At 45.5% G+C, this 21,946-nt stretch overlaps 1 protein-coding gene across 3 annotated transcripts in view; it reads right to left on the minus strand.

Moving 5' to 3' along the window:
• The window catches only part of LOC133140112 (bone morphogenetic protein receptor type-1B), a 141,210-nt gene that overhangs the window by 4,519 nt on the left and 114,745 nt on the right, over window positions 1–21,946 (minus strand). Inside the window, exons 5-11 of one of the 3 annotated variants that reach the window (XM_061259692.1) lie at window positions 13,487–13,646; window positions 12,300–12,402; window positions 11,375–11,477; window positions 5,055–5,151; window positions 3,908–4,046; window positions 2,488–2,680; window positions 943–1,240 (exon numbers count right to left, since the gene is read on the minus strand). In XM_061259692.1, coding sequence (XP_061115676.1) covers window positions 943–1,240; window positions 2,488–2,680; window positions 3,908–4,046; window positions 5,055–5,151; window positions 11,375–11,477; window positions 12,300–12,402; window positions 13,487–13,646 — 1,093 coding nt within the window. Of the gene's footprint in view, window positions 1–942; window positions 1,241–2,487; window positions 2,681–3,907; window positions 4,047–5,054; window positions 5,152–11,374; window positions 11,478–12,299; window positions 12,403–13,219; window positions 13,232–13,409; window positions 13,432–13,486; window positions 13,647–21,946 lie in introns of those variants that run through there. The other 2 variants (XM_061259694.1, XM_061259693.1) reach the window with 2 other exon arrangements.

Here is a 21,946-nt window from a genome sequence, read left to right on the forward strand (position 1 = left end):
CCTGACCTGATGAACTTGACCTGCCCTGAGTCTGACCTGGCCCTGGCCCAGCGCTCACTCACTGACCTGATGAACTTGACGGTGTGACTCTCTCTCTCTCACTGACCTGATGAACTTGACGGTGTGACTCTCTCTCTCTCACTGACCTGATGAACTTGACGGTGTGACTCTCTCTCACTGACCTGATGAACTTGACGGTGTGACTCTCTCTCTCTCCCTGACCTGATGAACTTGACGGTGTGACTCTCTCTCTCTCTCTCACTGACCTGATGAACTTGACGGTGTGACTCTCTCTCTCTCCCTGACCTGATGAACTTGACGGTGTGACTCTCTCTCTCTCCCTGACCTGATGAACTTGACGGTGTGACTCTCTCTCTCTCCCTGACCTGATGAACTTGACGGTGTGACTCTCTCTCTCTCTCCCTGACCTGATGAACTTGACGGTGTGACTCTCTCTCCCTGACCTGATGAACTTGACGGTGTGACTCTCTCTCTCTCCCTGACCTGATGAACTTGACGGTGTGACTCTCTCTCTCTCCCTGACATGATGAACTTGACGGTGTGACTCTCTCTCACTGACCTGATGAACTTGACGGTGTGACTCTCTCTCACTGACCTGATGAACTTGACGGTGTGACTCTCTCTCTCTCACTGACCTGATGAACTTGACGGTGTGACTCTCTCTCGCTCACTGACCTGATGAACTTGACGGTGTGACTCTCTCTCTCTCTCACTGACCTGATGAACTTGACGGTGTGACTCTCTCTCTCTCTCACTGACCTGATGAACTTGAGGGTGTGACTCTCTCTCGCTCCCTGACCTGATGAACTTGATGGTGTGACTCTCTCTCTCTCCCTGACATGATGAACTTGACGGTGTGACTCTCTCTCTCTCTCACTGACCTGATGAACTTGACGGTGTGACTCTCTCTCGCTCACTGACCTGATGAACTTGACGGCGAGCCCCAGGTCGGCGATGCAGCAGGAGCCGTTCTTCTTGACCAGGATGTTCTTGCTCTTCAGGTCGCGGTGGGCGATGGCGGGCTTGCCCTGCGTGCCGAAGATCTCGGTGTGCAGGTGGCAGAGCCCGGACACGGCCGAGTAGGCCAGCCGCAGCATGGCCTTGGTGTCCAGCGTGGTGGACTTGAGGTAGTCGTACAGCGAGCCGCTCTCGTGGTAGTCCGTGATCAGGTACAGCTGTGTCCATGAGCCCGTGCCCTTAATGTCAGCCGCTATGAATCCTGGGAATCCAGGGAGAGGAGAAGTCAGATAGTGTCAGCAGGCGGGCCTGCTACTCTGCAGCCTGTCTTCAGCGTATAGTTCGCTTTGCCGTGTATTGCACGCAGTGACACGCGTTTAAAGGACTGCGATTCCTGCACGGTGGCATTGTGGTTAGCGCTGTGGCCTGGGTTTAAATCGTTCATTTACATCTACTGCGCGTAGCTATTTCAGACTGGGTACTGCAGAGCAAACTGAGTCCATGTAGCTACAGTATAGCATATGCAGTGTGTTCACTGCCAGACAATACATGTAGCTAGTAGTTTTCATGCATAATACCACACTATAGTTAACAAATTATACACCTGTTTCACCTTCTATGGGCTGTACTGTATACCTATGAGCCCCTTAGCCCTATTTTGTAATAAGCAGATTCAGGGCAGATGTTTCCAGATACTAACCACCTAGCTAGATGTGGGTTATCATCTTCTGATGAAGTGATAAAGATCATTATAACCATTACCATGTTCACTTTCTGTAACCAACCGTCTATTGGTAACATTGTGCAACCCCAAATGATTTAGAGGAGTTCCCTAGTCCTTACTTTCCTATTAGAAAGTGGTACCAATAAAACCCAATACTGATATATTTGTGTTAACTGTACTGTCCGTAAGGAGACATTTTTGTATCCAGGCATTGATGTATGGATGTTATGGAAATATACATAATTTGATAATCTGGTTTTAATAAATCCTGATATTGATATATTTGTGTTGACTGTTCTGTTTGTATGTACACATTGTTGTATTGGAGTTAATATTTAGAGACATTTATGTATATAGATTTTTATATATTAAGTGTACTGTTTGTAAGTGCACATTATTGTAATGTTGTTTATATATACAGACAATAATGTAGAGAAATGTTTTATGAATAAATAAATTGAAGTATTTATTTTAATAAATCCTGATACTGACATATTTGTGTTAACAGTACTCATGCGCCTATATACTGTATACACCACTGTCAAAATTAGCACAAATACTTCTGATCTCGTGCAGTAGTGTCAAAGCAATATGCACAAATATTGATATGGATACACTCTCAAAAATAAAGGTACAGTGGAGCCGGCTATTGCCAAAAAAATGTTTTGTACCTATAAGGTACAGTACCAGCCCAGCGATAAACACTTGTCAGACACTCTCTGTAAATGTTTTTTTTGAGAGCGTACACAGCCATCATTAGACGTATCCCTGTTAAAGACTTGTACCCAGTATGTTCTCGTGTCTCATCAGCACGGTCTGGTAGATCTCGGTCTCTCTGAACCAGCTGGCCTCCTCGGTGGTGAAGAAGACCTTGACGGCCACCCTCTCGCCGCGCCACTTCCCCATCCACACCTCTCCGTAGCGCCCCTTCCCAATCTGCTTCACCATCTGGATCTGCTTGGCGATCGTCCGCTGAACCTGGGAATGCAAGACGGCAAAGTCAACGCTTCGGGTCTTTCGTCAAGATCATTGATCATCAACTACCATGATCACTGTTAGAGGAGGAGCTATCTGCTGTTTCATTACATGACGTTGCTTGTTATTTAGCTGATGCTTTTATCCAAAGCAACTTACAGTTGATTAGGCTAAGCAAGGGACAATCCCCCCTGGAGAAATGCAGGGTTATGGGCTCAAGGCCAGTCATGAACCTTAACCACTACAGTACAGGCTGCCCCAGTCATGTACCTTAACCACTACAGTACAGGCTGCCCCAGTCATGTACCTTAACCACTACACTACAGGCTGTCCCAGTCATGTACCTTAGCCACTAGGCTACAGGCTGCCCCAGTCATGTACCTTAACCACTACACTACAGGCTGCCCCAGTCATGTACCTTAACCACTACACTACAGGCTGTCCCAGTCATGTACCTTAACCACTACACTACAGGCTGTCCCAGTCATGTACCTTAGCCACTAGGCTACAGGCTGCCCCAGTCATGTACCTTAACCACTACAGTACAGGTTGCCCCAGTCATGTACCTTAACCACTACACTACAGGCTGCCCCAGTCATGTACCTTAACCACTACACTACAGGCTGTCCCAGTCATGTACCATAGCCACTAGGCTACAGGCTGCCCCAGTCATGTACCTTAACCACTACAGGCTGCCCCAGTCATGTACCTTAACCACTACAGGCTGCCCCAGTCATGTACTTTAACCACTAGGCTACAGGTGTACCATGGGCAACAGGGGTATTACATTCCCTTCAGAAATCCATCACGTTCTGGCCTCACCCTTTTAGATTGGAACACATTATTTATACATGTTAACCAATATGTGAGAAGTGTTACAGTGTGGTTTGATGAACCAGAGTGGTCTTAACCCATAATGCACCCCCCCACCCTACCCAAAGACACAGACAGCATCTTCAAAACTAAACAGTGTGGTTCTCTTATTTTCAGAAAGTCTACAAACAAGAGTATCCACAATTTCAACAAAATAAATAAATATGCAAATGACAAAATTATTTTGTCCTTAAACCTTAATTTGCAAAAAACGCATTAACCAAAGAAATAGGGCCCCTTTGTCCTGAATGGTTGGGTCATTCTGACACTCTCTGAAACAGTCAGTGATTGATTTCTGACTGATACCCCAGCCAATGAGTGGAAGGTGAGCTGCGAGCTGTAGTGTGTCCACCTCACCAGCAGGGGGAGCCCCGAGCCACTGCCTGAGCTCTGGGACTGCTCGATCAGGTCCTTCAGAGACTCCCCGGGCGGGATGAAGGTCTCGTCCTGCTCCAGCCCGATGGTGTAGCGTGGCCGGGACTCCTGTCGCTTGTACCTGCACCAACACGAGGAGCACGTCAAAACACCACGTCCAGTCAACACGGGGAGCACGTCAAAACACCACATCCAGTCAACACGGGGAGCACGTCAAAACACCACATCCAGTCAACACGGGGAGCACGTCAAAACACCACATCCAGTCAACACGGGGAGCACGTCAAAACACCACGTCCAGTCCACACGGGGAGCACGTCAAAAGCACGTACAGTCACTTCACTTCCACAGTTATGGATTCAAAGACTTTTCTATGCTTTACTGAGCCCATCTGAGGCATGGAACCTATGAAATACTCCCAAAAAGTGCAAACCCTGTTTTCGGCGCCGCAAAAAACAAAAGGTAAATCAGCCATAAAAAATATCTTAGTCTTATATTATGTTATCTTATTTATATTAATTTTTTGATAATGACAAAATTAAAAATATTTTCAACTTCAGAGAAAAAAATTTGATCTTATTACAACAAATATATATATATATTATAAGATTGTTTGCACTGTGGTCCTTGCTTTTGGCTCAATTTCACTAGACATGATAGGCAAGATCAATCGAGCACAGAAAAGTATTGGAATCGTATTTGACCCAGGTCTGATTTCAAGTAATGAGATAATCCTATATGGGCTGACTGCACTTCAGATGTACTTCACTCTAAATTACTTCACACTAATATGCGTGTTTGCACCAAATATACAGGCAAACAATTAGTTTACTCGAAGTAGAGTGTGCATGCATGCTTATGTGTGTGACGTGGAGTTTTGGCAATAATTGTTGGTGGGGTGGACAATTAACGTGTGGGGCGGACAATTAACGTGTGGGGCGGACAATTAACATGTGGGACGGACAATTAACGTGTGGGGCGGACAATTAACATGTGGGACGGACAATCAACGTGTGGGGCGGACAATTAACGTGTGGGACGGACAATTAATGTGTGGAGCGGACAATTAACGTGTGGGGCGGACAATTAACATGTGGGATGGACAATTAACGTGCGGGGCGGTCCTCACCAGAAGTAGCCGAAGATGACGATGATGGTGAGAATGACACAGCAGATGGCGATGGAGATCAGCAGGGCCGTGTAGTGGATGCTTCCGTCCGCATAGGCTGCAAGGGAAGGAGAGATCGGAGACCGCAATCAGTACAGGACACCAGCACTCAATCCTGAGGTTTTCCATTGTGTACAAACACCTTCTCTGTGGAATCAAATGCAGGATGATGAAGAACACACAAAGGTTCAATACAATGCACAAGAGAAAGACAAACACAGTGTTCGGGCAGTCTGTTCTGAGAATATCTCTACCCAACTAGTGTGTGTGAGCAAAGGGTTGGGAAGTGGCCGGCCAGAGCAGAGACGTCTTGCCTCTCCATAGGAGCCTCTGGCTCAGCCATTTAGCAAGAATGTGTGACATCCCCCTCAGCAGACACTATTCGAGTGGTATATAGAGACAGAGAATTTACAGGAAACAGTCATATCAGAATATACACACACCGAGCACTTTATTAGGTATTTATTACTTTTTTTTTTTTTACTTCTACTGCTGTAGTCTATCCACTTACACTTATAATGCGTTGTGTGTTCAGAGATGCTCTTCTGCATACCACTGTTGTAATGTGTGGTTATTTTTGTTACTGTCTCCTTCCTGTCAGCTTTGACCAGTCTGGCCATTCTGGCTTTTTGCACCATTCGTTGCTAACTCTAGTGTGTGTGAAAATCCCAGGAGATTGATACGGCTAGCGCTAGTATAACCGGGAACCTATCAAAGGTATCATGCTTTGACACATCCTGGAGCTGAAGACGCATCACCATTTCACCATTCCTCTCTAAAATGTTTGCTATTTTTCCCTTCATATTGGCTTTTCTTGCTAGTATATGACCTTTCTTCTGTTTTATTCGTTTACTGTTACACCTGTCGGCCAGCGGAGGATGCGCTCCACCTCCAGATCCAGTTTTTTCTCACCACTGGGGTGTTTATCACATGTGCTTGCTATTTGGGTCTTCAGGCCTGGTTTTTGCCCTTCTGCTACTCTATGGTGTGTGTTTGTGACAGTTGTATTAAGATGTATACAGATCTGTATAAATAACACTGAAGTGAATTGAACTGAGTCGTGTAACACAGTCGGTTTCATTCACAAGGCTCGCGTTGAGAATTTGTTTACTCATCACACGCACGATTAGTCTCCCGCTCTCGTGCTAACCGGTGAAAACCATTTCTTAGCACATGACAGACATAGCTTATTTTACTTCTGCAAGGTCTGAAAACGCCGTTTTCTCCCTCTGTCACACCACCTCTGTCACACCACCTCTGTTCCTGATATCGCCCAGCTACACCCCAGCGTCAGGGGAATTTGAGCGCCGATCGATGAGATTGAGTTTCAGAGGCTTGTTGTTTCTCTGGGACTCTAGTCTTACTGTGACGCTCTGGAGGCGAGGTCATCGCCGCTCACAGCCCCACCACTCTGAGAAGAAAGGTGCCAAAAGTGCCGAAAAGCTTGCCTCTCGGGTGGTGCCCTACCGGCACATAAAACTGTACCCCTTGCGATTGGATGAATAATTCATTTGTATCTTTTTTGTTTGAAAAAAGATTTCTATGCAAAAAAACTGTATTTTACTTTTCAGAGTACATTTGGAAAATATGTCTCCTGAACACACACTCATGATTATACGAGACGCACGATCACGCACGTGTAAGTTTGCTCATGCTCGAGGACACACACACACACACACACACACACACACACACACACTCCTTCTTCCCTTCATTCCAAACCTGCATCGCTTTTCACACATTCACAACCTGGGTATGTGCATGCATACCCTCAACAAAAACAACCAGCACATCTCACCTCAACACAAACACTACACACACAGTGTATACATGCACACACAGTGTATACATGCACACACTCAGTATACATGCATACCCTCAACAAAAACAACCAGCACATCTCACCTCAACACAAACACACCTGAAAAAGGCAAAAAATGCACACACACACAAACAGACCAACTCTTGGCATGTATACACTCAGTATACATGCGTACACTCAGTATACATGCATACACTCAGCATACATGCATACACTCAGTATACATGCATACACTCAGCATACAAGCACACAATCAGTATACATGCACACACTCAGTATACATGCATACACTCAGTATACATGCATACACTCAGCATACATGCATACACTCAGTATACATGCACACACTCAGTATACATACACACACAGTGTATACATGCACACACTCAGTATACATGCACACACTCAGTATACATACACTCAGTATACATGTATACACTTATAGACATATTAAGTCTGCTGCTGTAGCATATCCATTAGAGGTTTGACGCAGTGTGTGTTCAGAGATGCTCTTACTGTCACCTCCTGTCAGCGTTGACCGGTCTGGCCCTGCTCTGACCTCTCTCATTAACAATTCTGCACACAGAACTCACTGGATGTTTTTTGTTTTTTGCAGCATTCTTTGCAAATTCTAGAGACTGTTGTGTGTGAAAATCCCAGGAGATCAGCAGTTTCTGAGATACTCAAACCACCCTGTCTGGCACCAAAAATCATTCCACGGTCAAAGTTAGTTAGATTACATTTCTCCCCCATTCTGGCATTTGTTCAGAAAAACAGCTGAACCTCGACCGCATCGATATACTTTTGTGCATTTAGTTGCTAGCGACATGATTGGCTGATTAAATATTTGCATTAACAAGCTAGTTTACAGTTCTACCTAATAAAGTGGTCACTGAGTGTACGTGGGCAGAACATTTAGGCATGCGCATGTGCAACCCCACTCACACACACACACACACACCCACTCACACACCCACTCACACACACACTCACACACAGACACCCACTCACACACACACACACTCACACACACACACTCACACCCACTCACACACACACTCACACACACCTCACACACACACACTCTCACACTCTCACACACACACACACTCACACACACACACTCACACACACCCACCCACTCACACACACACTCACACCCACTCACACACACACACAGACACCCACTCACACACACACACACTCACACACACCTAACACACACACACCTCACACACACTCACACACACACACACTCACACACACTCACACCCACTCACACACACTCACACACACCTCACACACACACACACTCACTCACTCACTCACACACACCCACTCACACCCACTCACACACACACACCCACTCACACACACCTCACACACACACACACTCACACACACCTCACACACACACACACACACACACACACACACTCACACACATACACCTCACACACACACACACACACACACTCACACACACACACACACACACACCTCACACACACCTAACACACACACACCTCACACACACACACACACACTCACACACACCTCACACACACACACACTCACACACACCTAACACACACACACCTCACACACACACACACACACACACTGGCTCTGAGGGAGGGATGGAGGATATTTCCAGTCGGAGCAGGAAACCCAAGTGGCCCGTGGGGAGAGGCTGTCCTTTCAGTTACAGAGTGAGAAACAGGCCAGAGAAGCTGTCCTTTCAGTTACAGAGTGAGAAACAGGCCAGAGAGGCTGTCCTTTCAGTTACAGAGTGCGAAACAGGCCGGAGAGGCTGTCCTTTCAGTCACAGAGTGAGAAACAGGCCGGAGAGGCTGTCCTTTCAGTTACAGAGTGCGAAACAGGCCGGAGAGGCTGTCCTTTCAGTCACAGAGTGAGTTACAGGCCGGAGAGGCTGTCCTTTCAGTCACAGAGTGAGAAACAGGCCGGAGAGGCTGTCCTTTCAGTCACAGAGTGAGAAACAGGCCGGAGAGGCTGTCCTTTCAGTCACAGAGTGAGAAACAGGCCGGAGAGGCTGTCCTTTCAGTTACAGAGTGAGAAACAGGCCGGAGAGGCTGTCCTTTCAGTCACAGAGTGAGAAACAGGCCGGAGAGGCTGTCCTTTCAGTTACAGAGTGAGAAACAGGCCGGAGAGGCTGTCCTTTCAGTCACAGAGTGAGAAACAGGCCGGAGAGGCTGTCCTTTCAGTTACAGAGTGAGAAACAGGCCGGAGAGGCTGTCCTTTCAGTTACAGAGTGAGATACAGGCCGGAGAGGCTGTCCTTTCAGTTACAGAGTGAGAAACAGGCCGGAGAGGCTGTCCTTTCAGTTACAGAGTGAGAAACAGGCCGGAGAGGCTTTCCTTTCAGTTACAGAGTGAGAAACAGGCCGGAGAGGCTGTCCTTTCAGTTACAGAGTGAGAAACAGGCCGGAGAGGCTGTCCTTTCAGTTACAGAGTGAGAAACAGGCCGGAGAGGCTGTCCTTTCAGTTACAGAGTGAGATACAGGCCGGAGAGGCTGTCCTTTCAGTTACAGAGTGAGAAACAGGCCGGAGAGGCTTTCCTTTCAGTTACAGAGTGAGAAACAGGCCGGAGAGGCTGTCCTTTCAGTTACAGAGTGAGAAACAGGCCGGAGAGGCTGTCCTTTCAGTTACAGAGTGAGAAACAGGCCGGAGAGGCTGTCCTTTCAGTTACAGGGTGAGAAACAGGCCGGAGAGGCTGTCCTTTCAGTCACAGAGTGAGAAACAGGCCGGAGAGGCTGTCCTTTCAGTTACAGAGTGAGAAACAGGCCGGAGAGGCTGTCCTTTCAGTTACAGGGTGAGAAACAGGCCGGAGAGGCTGTCCTTTCAGTTACAGAGTGAGATACAGGCCGGAGAGGCTGTCCTTTCAGTCACAGAGTGAGAAACAGGCCAGTCTGCACGCCTGCCATGCTCCGGCTGAAACGCGCAACTTTTCAATTACTAACAATGTCTGCTAAGCAAATAGAGTAACAACCGAAATATACAACGAATACCAACGCTATAACCACAGTAAACTGTCAGCCAATGATAACAATATTTAGGTACAGACAACTTGGACATAAATAACCCGATTAAGTCATTTTCCCCATTTTAAATGCATTTACCATCCATAACAGAAATATCTCATCGATTCATTACAGCCAAGGTATTATTTATGGACAATAACTACAATGAGAACTGGCAATTTACTTTGTTACATGTGTTGTTTGAGCCAAGGATCAGTAACAGCATTAATGCAACAGGAGCTATTCTGACTAGCGCAGTAGGGCTTGCCTAAAGGGCTTTACACATCAGGGACATCACCAATAAACCACACGAAAATGACTAAAATCCCACTCAATATTTTGCGTTGAAACTGTCCACACATAAAATTTATGTCGCATTTTCGAAAATGAAGTGCCGCATTTGATGTGCAGTATTTAAACAAGACAGGCGTATTTATTTATACTGTATTTATTTTTCAAAGTACGATTTATTCACTCAACTAAATCGCGGTCAATGTGCAAAGGTCTTAAGATAGGTGTCAAAGTCAGAATGACTGTTAAAATCGCATGAGTTTTCTCTTATTCTGCAAAATAATCCAAAATTGTTAGATAGGTAACTGTGATTAAACTATGAATATGAAGTTAGCTGGATAACTGCGTAAATTGAGTAAAACACGGACCCTGGCCAAGTAAAAAGAGTTCCGGGTTTTACTTTGTGTTATCTGGCTAACTCAGCTAAACCAGCTTTGTGCTTGTGTTATCTGGCTAACTCAGCTAAACCAGCTTTGTGCTTGTGTTATCTGGCTAACTCAGCTAAACCAGCTTTGTGCTTGTGTTATCTGGCTAACTCAGCTAAACCAGCTTTGTGCTTGTGTTATCTGGCTAACTCAGCTAAACCAGCTTTGTGCTTGTGTTATCTGGCTAACTCAGCTAAACCAGCTTTGTGCTTGTGTTATCTGGCTAACTCAGCTAAACCAGCTTTGTGCTTGTGTTATCTGGCTAACTCAGCTAAACCAGCTTTGTGCTTGTGTTATCTGGCTAACTCAGCTAAACCAGCTTTGTGCTTGTGTTATCTGGCTAACTCAGCTAAACCAGCTTTGTGCTTGTGTTATCTGGCTAACTCAGCTAAACCAGCTTTGTGCTTGTGTTATCTGGCTAACTCAGCTAAACCAGCTTTGTGCTTGTGTTATCTGGCTAACTCAGCTAAACCAGCTTTGTGCTTGTGTTATCTGGCTAACTCAGCTAAACCAGCTTTGTGCTTGTGTTATCTGGCTAACTCAGCTAAACCAGCTTTGTGCTTGTGTTATCTGGCTAACTCAGCTAAACCAGCTTTGTGCTTGTGTTATCTGGCTAACTCAGCTAAACCAGCTTAGTGGAACAGGTCCCTGGGCTTGTAGGGTGCGGTTAAGACTGGACTTAATGGCTGCCAGTGGGACTTACTCGGGGGTTTCTGTGGGGGTAGAGTGGGGTGCAGGTCCCTGTTGCAGTAGTCCTGATCTGTGCAACACTCTAGCGCCCTCCGCAGGCGAGAGTTCCCTGTGTCCTGTCAAAGAAAGCACGTCCCCAAGGTAAATCTCCCTCCTATTCTTTCATTTATAACATATATAAAAACAACATATATAAACTTAAACCTAAGTCTTCCAACATTAGATCTATCAGGGAAAAAAAAAAACATTTAGACCAGTGGTAACCAACCCTGTCCCTGGAGATCTACATTACCATCCTGAAGGTTTTCACTCCACACCTAACAAAACACACCTCAGTCTACATCTAGAGATTTCGTTGAGCTGCTAATTAGTAGAGTCAGGCATGCAAAATTAGGGAAACCAACAGGATGGTAGATCTCCAGGAACAGGGTTGGTTACCACTGTTCAAAACACATTGTTTTTCTGAAGCACTGATCTGACAAATACATTTCTGTATACAGTAAGCTGTGTTTATTTATACTGTCCCTCGGAAATCATATCTCCACTGACAGTAAGCACAGACTGTGGGATGAAATACATCCTAGAGTTCCAGCGATGATTAGATTGTCCTGGTTGTTTCTATGTTGTTAATGATAAAATGTACTTTTCATCACTACCAATCAGACCTGGGTTCAAACAGTGTTTGTTTTGGATTCAAATAACTTTCAGCATTTCACTAAACTTGCCTGGTGTATTGGAATAAATTTTAAAAAAAGTTTAAAAAAAGTAAATACCAAAAGTAAATCTGGCCATCTGCTGCTCCTTGCAGGCGGCTCAGATGCACCAGGCAAGATCAACAGAGCACAGAAAAGTATTTGAATGTTGAACCCAGGTCTGCCCAGGTTAGCTCATGGTTTTCAGTTTTCATTCTCGAGGTATACCTGGGTCAAATGACTCACCCTGCACTGGAATTCGGACCCGACGAGGCCAAGACAGCCAGAGGTGTGGACAGGAAACCCTCCGTCCTCTTCCTCCACCATGGTGAAGCAGTAGCCATCCGTCCTGCACAGGAGATTCACCATCTTCATCACCATCACCACCATCATCATCATCCCAATTATCATCATAATCATCATCTCCATAATAACCTTGATTTAAAAGTGTTATCATAAATAATCATTTTAATTCCGAAAAGTGAACTTGAGAAAGCCTTGCTTTTATTAAGAACACAAAGAACAATAAGCCTAACCTAGTTACCACAGTGGGAAACCTGATTCTGTTACCAAATAGCATCTGTGTGATTTTGTGTGGTCTGAGATACGGTGTGATGTAAGTAGTTAATGGTGTGACAGATGTAACTGATCCTACAGAGTCACGTGGGCCCTTTGTCTATAAGAGAAATGTGTCAGGTAACTGTCAAACGTGTGAGGTTTGTGCCAGGTATCTGAGGTAGATGGATGATGTGCAATGGACTTTTTTCATGTGACTGTTGTTTGTGTACTGAATATAGCAGATGGGAGGTGTATTTGTCAGGAGTGTGCAGGGTATAAAATGGTGTGTCAGGTGTAGGAAGGTTATAGCATATATGAAGGTTATATGAAGGGCATGTCATGTGTTTGAAAGGTATGTAAGGTATGGTAAAGGTATGTGAGTTGCGTGAATTGTATTGGTCAAGTGTATAGAAGGTATATGTGGTACGTGGAGGGCGTGGGAGGTGTGTGTGGGGTATGGTGTGAGTGATATAAGGCGTGGGAGGTGTGTGTGGGGTATGGTGTGAGTGATATAAGGCGTGGGAGGTGTGTGTGGGGTATGGTGTGAGTGATATAAGGCGTGGGAGGTGTGTGTGTGTGTGTGTTGGTGCACAAGCGTTCCTGTGTACCTGCAGGTGTTGTTGGTGGAATCCTCAGGACAGTGGTGGTAACAGGTGTGTGAGGTGTGTTAGGTGTAACAGGTGTGTGAGGTGTGTGTGTGTACCTGCAGGTGTTGTTGGTGGAATCCTCAGGACAGTGGTGGTAACAGGTGTGTGAGGTGTGTTAGGTGTAACAGGTGTGTGAGGTGTGTGTGTGTACCTGCAGGTGTTGTTGGTGGAGTCCTCAGGACAGTGGTGGTATCAGGTCTGTGAGGTGTGTTAGGTGTATGTGTGTACCTGCAGGTGTTGTTGGTGGAGTCCTCAGGACAGTGGTGGTAACAGTGGCACCAGAGCAGTCGTTGCGGCGTTACTGAGGCCGTGCTGCCACTCTCCTCCTTACTGCCGTCTATCGACACCTTCCCAGAATTCCTCAGCAGCATGGCGTCCAGTACGTTCGCTGAAAGTGGTGAGAGGACAAAACGGGCTCGCAGTTAGACCACAAGGGGTTTGGCAGAGCAGAGCGGTCACACTAAAAACGAGGATGGGTTCAAATAAAGTTCAAAGAGTCACAGTTTATCCAAATCTGTGTTTGTATTCCAGGTACAGCGTCAGCGCTGACGGGCCTGTCCACCGTGAGGTCATTAGTCTGACAGGTCCTCAGAGATCCCATGGCTAAGGGCTACAACAGACCACTCTTTTTCTCTTGTAATATAATTGGATGAAAACAATCAAAAGGACCCCACTCCAAAACTCAAGTGACAGATGCACCAACAGAAAAGCCCTTCAGACCCTTCAGCTGAACAAACTGCACAAGCTGTGTGAAACAGCTGGTAGCTGATCGGCCAGCACAGACCAGCTCCCAGTTCAGACCAGCTCCCGGCTTGACATGGTTTGAAACAGCTGGTTGACTGTGAAAATCAACCACAGTGAAAATGTCAACTACCAAGTTAAATCAGGGTGCGTAGCCATTTGCCTTTTCGCAGTACATTTTGGTTTGGTTGGAACATGCTCAGCAGTTCATGGGGTTATTTCACGATTCGAGACTGAGTTGGCTGGATAACTGCGCTGAGTAAAACCCAGAACAGCTCTTTGTACTTCAGTCCATGTTGCAGATTTGGAAGGTTCTGGGTCATCCAGTGAACTGTGCTTCGTGGTCCCATGGTTTCTGCATTTTTTGTAGATGCAAAGTCAGAAAGAAGAAGAAGAAAAGGAGTGTGTCCGCTCCATTCCAACGCCTTCATTGAGACCAGATGCCACACAGCTGCGTGGCGACTGGCAGTTCCAACATCAGCAAACGGCGAGCCGCTTCACCACCCTCTGATACTCCACCCAGTCCCAGCTCAGGTTCGGAGCCTCTCAACCCCATCTGTCAGCAGAACCGGGAGCCGGTGAAAAATAACGCCCTTTTGAGTGCCGAGAAGGCGGCAACGCTGTAGCGTCCGGTGCTAAGATAACATTGACGGTCGCGCGTGTCGGCTTTTTGCTGGAGGAGCTCTGCGGTTTATACGCCGTGTCAGGTTTGCTGTTGTGCTTTTTGAGTGGCCGAATCGGACGAACTGCCAGGAATTGCTCCACTTCCTTCCCCGAAAACTTCAAAAACTCAGTTCAACAAAGAGATGCACTGTATTCACTTATTCATTTATGCTGCTTTGCTTTTCTTCTCAGATATCTGGTAACACATTTCTTACACTAGAAACCCTTTTTGTAAAAAAAAAGTGCTTGCTGTATATAGTAACAAGTGCAATGTCGAGGAAAAAAAGGGTAAAAATGCTTGTATGCCGGTACCTCTCCATCATAATGAAAATGAAGTCTTTATACAGTAGCCCACAGGTCAAGTGCGAATGTTGTGAACTCGACCATAATATAGTGTGGATTTTGATGAAGTGTGATACGGCAACACTGATATGACAGTGAGGCAATGATTCCTGTCCGTGTTTTTACCGTCTGGTTTTGAAACTCCAGAAACTCTGCTGAGCAGAGGCACGCCATTCCTCCTGGAATGCTCCTCTCCACACACAAGCACCGTCTGTATTCTCCACCTCATCTCTCTCCACACACAAGCACCGTCTGTATTCTCCACCTCATCTCTCTCCACACACGAGCACCGTCTGTATTCTCCACCTCATCTCTCTCCACACACGAGCACCGTCTGTATTCTCCACCTCATCTCTCTCCACACACGAGCACCATCTCTATTCTCCACCTCATCTCTCTCCACACACGAGCACCATCTCTATTCTCCACCACATCTCTCTCCTCTCCACACACGAGCACTGACTCTATTCTCCACCTCATCTCTCTCCACACACAAGCATTACATTACATTATTGGCATTTGGCAAACGCTCTTATCCAGAGCGACCCACTGCATACCCATAACCAGGGATAAGTTCGCTGAAAGACCCTAGAGGGAAGTACAATTTCAACTGCTACCTGTACAACAAAGATAAGGACGAGGGACTTTTTTTTTTTTTTTTTTTTGGTTTTTTTGTTGAGAACAAAGAAACAAAGAAACAAAGAAACAGAGCAAAAGTGACGAAAGTTAACTATCCAAACACTGCTTACCTAGCCAACTAAAAATACCGATACACAAAGCAAGTCACAGAGACAACAATTAAGGTTCACAGGGAGGTAGGGAGGGATGGGGAGAGGTGCTGCTTGAGGTGTGTCTTCAGCTTGCGCTTGAAGGTGGGGAGAGATTCTACAGTTCTGACCTCAACGGGGAGTTCGTTCCACCACCGTGGAGCCAGAACAGACAGTAGTCGTGAGCGTGATGTGGAGGTTCGGAGAGGTGGAGGTGCCAAGCGGCCTGTGGAGGCTGAACGAAGAGGTCTGGCAGGGGTGTAGGGTCTGATGATTTTTTGTAGCCAGTGGAGGGAAGTAAGCAGGGGGGGTGACGTGTGAGTATTTGGGAAGGTTGAAGACCAGACGAGCTGCTGCATTCTGGATGAGTTGGAGGGGTCTCATGGCAGACGCTGGGAGGCCAGCCAAGAGGGAATTGCAATAGTCCAGGCGGGACAGAACCATCGCTTGGACCAGGAGCTGGGTCGAGTAGGGGGTGAGAAAGGGGCGGATTCTCCGTATGTTGTATAGGAAGAACCTGCATGACCGGGTCACCGCCACAATGTCACCACGCCGAAGTTCCTTGCACTGGGTGACGCCGTGAGTGTGGTATCCCCGAGGGAAATGGAGAGATCCAGATGGGGAGAGGTTTTAGCAGGGATGAATATCATTATTCTCCACCTCATCTCTCTCCACACACGAGCACCATCTCTATTCTCCACCTCATCTCTCTCCACACACGAGCACCATCTCTATTCTCCACCTCATCTCTCTCCACACACGAGCACCATCTCTATTCTCCACCTCATCTCTCTCCTTCCACACGAGCACCATCTCTATTCTCCACCTCATCTCTCTCCTTCCACACGAGCACCATCTCTATTCTCCACCTCATCTCTCTCCTTCCACACTAGCTGCATATTTTTTCTGTTGAGGCGGGTTCGTTTCTGAGCCGGCGGAACCTAATCGGCTCTTTCCAAAAACAATTACGCCCCTGACACCTGCAGCCGTGAGCCCAACAGGCATGCGAATGCCTTGGTACTCAGGAGATATAGGCCCGACACAGTACTCTGCTTTGCCTCACATGAAAGACTGGAGAATTGGCACAGTGCTCAGTTTACTAATGCCTTACAGTATGTAAATGACCAACAGTATATTGGTTAGATACAGTATTAGATATTTAGATGTCTTCAAAGAAAAACTATGCTACAATGAGCTACAGGTGCTTCTGCGAAGAGTATGCGGGGCATATTTACAAAGGGGGGTGCCAAGAACACAAAAAAGACAGAACAAAAAAATCTACATCCCAACATTTCCCCCCCCATTTAGCAGGGTATAATATTAGGCTTGTGTAAATGGACACTCATCAGATATGTGAATAGTGGCACTAGAGCAATTCAACATGGAAACGAAGAGCAAATGTAGGTTTTCCCCATTGCAGTCATAACACAAGACACACAAAGATTTCTCGCAAAGCTAATGGCAGCTGCCATCTCAGCGCGCCTGAGTTACATTCACACCTGCTCTCTCTGGGCATTAAATAATGGCCGCTATGAATCCATAATTGTAACCAGCCTCCATCTAATGGCTGATATGCATATTTTACATCCTCTCTACCCACGTTCATACATGTGGAACTCCTCAGATTACATACGCATGAAGACAAACGCACAACTGTGCGTCTGACACATTTTACCATTGCAAAGGGAACCTAGAAGATGCAATTATACTGCCAGAAAGAGGCCCACAAGACCTTTTAATGTTAATATATAGTACTGTTAATGTTAATCCTGACATCTTAATTTTAATACAATGTCCTTTCTAACATTAGTTACAACCTCTTTCAGCCTCTTTCAGCCTCTTTTGGCCCACATATACACGTTAGCTGTACATACAGTACACTGTACTGTATTTAAATATAACTCTTTAAGCAGCAACTAAGAGGTTTTTTAATTTTATCTTAAACAGGTCCCCCAAATTTTAAAGCCTCCTATTATCTTAAGAGTTTATTACCGCTTTTATATTTAAATAAACATAAAACTATTGCAAAAGAAAGATTTTGATACTTTGCGTGTCGCCTTCTTATTGTCTCCCAAATTATTAGCCTTTTATCTATAAATACGAAAAATCTGAGGGAAACATCCAATTTTAGAGCCTGAGGTGCAGGAAGCACCTGTATGGGAACACCAGAAACATCCACAAAGAAATCTGATTATAAAATTAAAATAAAATTAAAATGAAATATTAGACTAAAATATGTGTGCTTATCCACCACACTGTATCAACTAATTTTGCACAAGCGCGAAATTACAAATAGTCACAACCAGAAATTATTCTGAGATGAAAGTACCAGGAGTTCTGAATGAAACTGTGTTATTCTTCAACTCATGCATTTTCATTACCATTTCTTACCGTGTTCAAACAATTTCCCAGAAATGTAAAACATCTCATTGGAGTGCTCCCGATCTCTCTACATGCACAAGTGTGCTAACAGCAGCAGTTATTCCCTGGTTCTTAATGCACTCATTTTCACATTTAATGCATATTTCACATCTGTAATAACAGATCCATTTACGGAGCTGGTTGACAGTGCCACTGTCAATATTACATGAAAATCATATTACTGACTTCAGCATAACACAACAAATGCCTTCAGTCTCACACCTTTCCCTTTGCATATCGAAGAAAGAGCAGCCAAAGATTATTGGCAAATGATGTTTTATTAAATTATAAAATGTGAGGCTCTTAGCACAAAATGCACTGAACCTAACCAGGTATTTTTTATAGTGTGTTTGTAGAAACTATCAAATATAACACCCTTAAAACTGCACCATGAAGTCAAACACCTAGCTAGCTATTGCCTTTTCACAAAAATAGAAAATATTACTATAGTTATACCATGTATTTATAGATGCATCAATGGTATCAGTGCATTAATTAAGCCTTTATTTTATAAACTGTTGTATCTTCAATCATGATGATGTGCGCTTCTCTGCATCTCTCAGCAGCAGCACAAAACATTATCAGTAGAAATTATTCCTAAAAGCTATGGGAACCATTTGGCCATGTGGCTTCACACTGTTGGGGAAAAAAGAAAACCGATCAACGGTTGGAAAGCAAATGAATAAACACGGCAATTTATCAACAACATGGGCAGATGAGGTTCCTCGTGGTGCAGTGTGATTCCACAGACACCACACAACCTGCCATTGTGCGTCCACGTTAGACATCACATACAACCTGCCATTGTGTGTCCACGTTAGACATCACACAACCTGCCATTGTGCGTCCACGTTAGACATCACATACAACCTGCCATTGTGCGTCCACGTTAGACATCACATACAACCTGCCATTGTGTGTCCACGTTAGACATCACACAACCTGCCATTGTGTGTCCACGTTAGACATCACACAACCTGCCATTGTGCGTCCACGATAGACATCACACACAACCTGCCATTGTGCGTCCACGTTAGACATCATACAACCTGCCATTGTGCGTCCACGTTAGACATCATACAACCTGCCATTGTGCGTCCACGTTAGACATCACATACAACCTGCCATTGTGTGTCCACGTTAGACATCACACAACCTGCCATTGTGCGTCCACGATAGACATCACACACAACCTGCCATTGTGCGTCCACGTTAGACATCATACAACCTGCCATTGTGCGTCCACGTTAGACATCACACACAACCTGCCATTGTGCGTCCACGTTAGACATCATACAACCTGCCATTGTGCGTCCACGTTAGACATCACATACAACCTGCCATTGTGCGGCTGATCAGCGTGCGCCCATAGAGAGGCCCGGGGTTAGGCCAGACGCCCTGAAGGGCAAAGCGCTCCACACGCTCATCTGCACACCGTAAAACAGAAAAGCCCTGCACTGAGCTGACATTGATCTACTGTTTTCTAGATTAGTTATATTTGCTTTAGGAGCACTATTGTAGATGTACTATGCACTATGTGAGGCTATTTATCAGAATTCATTCCACAGCTCTTCATTAATAGTGGCAAGACCACTCGATGGCTTTCACAAAATGAATTGCTCCCTTTCGGAAGCATTCATAGCCGCTTATTGCTGCTGATATCGTGAGTATAGTTTGCAATGCATCATCCCAGCTGAAAATTCTAGTTTAAACGAGCCTGAACTGGACTGGTTAGTTTAAGTAGTTTTCATCACTTTGAGATAATCCATCAGTTGACCATCAGCTTACTCTACCATCTTAATCATCTTCAACCAGCTTTGCCCAGTTAGAGACCAGCTTTGACCAGCCACAGACCAGCTATGACCAGCCACAGACCAGCTATGACCAGCCACAGACCAGCTTTGACCAGCCACAGACCAGCTATGACCAGCCACAGACCAGCTATGACCAGCCACAGACCAGCTATGACCAGCCACAGACCAGCTTTGCCCAGTTAGAGACCAGCTTTGACCAGCCACAGACCAGCTATGACCAGCCACAGACCAGCTTTGACCAGCCACAGACCAGCTATGACCAGCCACAGACCAGCTTTGACCAGCCACAGACCAGCTATGACCAGCCACAGACCAGCTTTGACCAGCCACAGACCAGCTACGATCAGCCACAGACCAGCTTTGACCAGCTAGAAGTGTTGAAAGCACAGCAAAAACCATCTTAGAATCAAGAAGAATCTGGTCTTGCAGGAATCTTCAGCAGGGCCCACTGTCAGTCATGCGCTAAAGTTTGTGTATGTCAGCTGTAATTTGCAGTTAAGCTCATAACATCAATGCTTAAAGTTGTTTTTGAATGCAATGATTCAAAATAGTTGTACTCAAGCTTGTTGCTAATTGGCTGTGACACATAACCTGGGGCCTCTTCTCCATCCACGTAGGCCTTTGTGAGGCATCCGAACCCAGAGAGAGGAAACAAAGAACGCTCAGAGAGACAAAGCGTTTCCGTCAGGAATCATGGGCCCAATTATGAACAGGGCACTGAGGGAGGCTCCAATATCAGGCCAATGAAATAACCTTTCATCTGAAGCAGCAGATTCTCACACAACCGCACTGCAAGACAATGAATGAATTAATGAAACATAAAATGAATTGCCTTTCATGAGTAATCGACATTTACTGCAAGCGGTAGGGGTAATGATTTTCAGATACACTTCTTTCTCTGGTTTTTTCAGCCTTGCGAGGAGCAGATTAAAGCTTCCACCCTTCGACACAGCCACTCACCTCTGCAGTAAGAAAATGGTGGCAGTGGCAGCACTCTGACTCCTCCTGAGTAAACGGCTTTGTGCACAAGGCCCACAGGCCTGCTAGCCAGCTGTCCGGTTTGAACCAGTTTGGGCTGACTCTGACTTTGGGGTGCCATTCAGATTTGGCAGCCAGGTACTCCAATGTTTTTCCTTTCTTTACTTCTCAGTCATAGACAAATCGTCAATTTGTTTTTGCCCCTAAGAGTGTCTGGTCTTAATCTCAAGAACCACATATTCTACTATGCTGAAACCAACACTACAAGGGACATTCCATAAAAATAAACTAAATAAAAAAAGTTTTTTTCATGCAGGATACTATGTATACTATTGTACTATGTAAAAAAGTACTTTTTTCTGTCAATGCTCGCCTCCAAAGTGATGTGCATGGCATAGATTCTTTGCACATACATATTGCTGGGTATTTAACTGAAGCAATTCAGGTTGGTTAAGAGTACAACGGCAGTTCCGTACATCTTCTTTTTACCAGTTGGAGATTAAGGAGAAGGGCTAGTTACACCAAGTTTATAGGTTCAGTCCTTCAGGATGGTGCTTGAACCCCCTTGCTTCAGTTAATATTTGACTGATGAAACAGATGCTAAAATTAGTTAAAATTAGCAGTATGCAAATTAAGCTACATTAGTGCATTAAATGGTAAATGGTCGGCATTTATATAGCGCATTTATCCGAAGCACTGGACAATTGATGCTTCTCATTCACCCATTCATATACACACTCTCACACCAAAGGTGTCGTCAGGAGCAATCAGGGGTTAGGTGTCTTACCAGACTTCCCTCCTGAGCCACACAGGAGGAACAAGTATTCAGACGTAATCTACCTCAATGTAAAGCAGAACTACACTAAGTGGATGCACTGCCAAGCCATTAAAGGCATCAGAGGCTGTCTCAAACCAACCTCTTCCCATCAGCTAACAGTCCATGCAAGCATCCCGCCCAACCT

Source organism: Conger conger, chromosome 11 (assembly GCF_963514075.1).
Source record: "Conger conger chromosome 11, fConCon1.1, whole genome shotgun sequence".
Taxonomy (NCBI): Eukaryota; Metazoa; Chordata; class Actinopteri; order Anguilliformes; family Congridae; genus Conger; species Conger conger.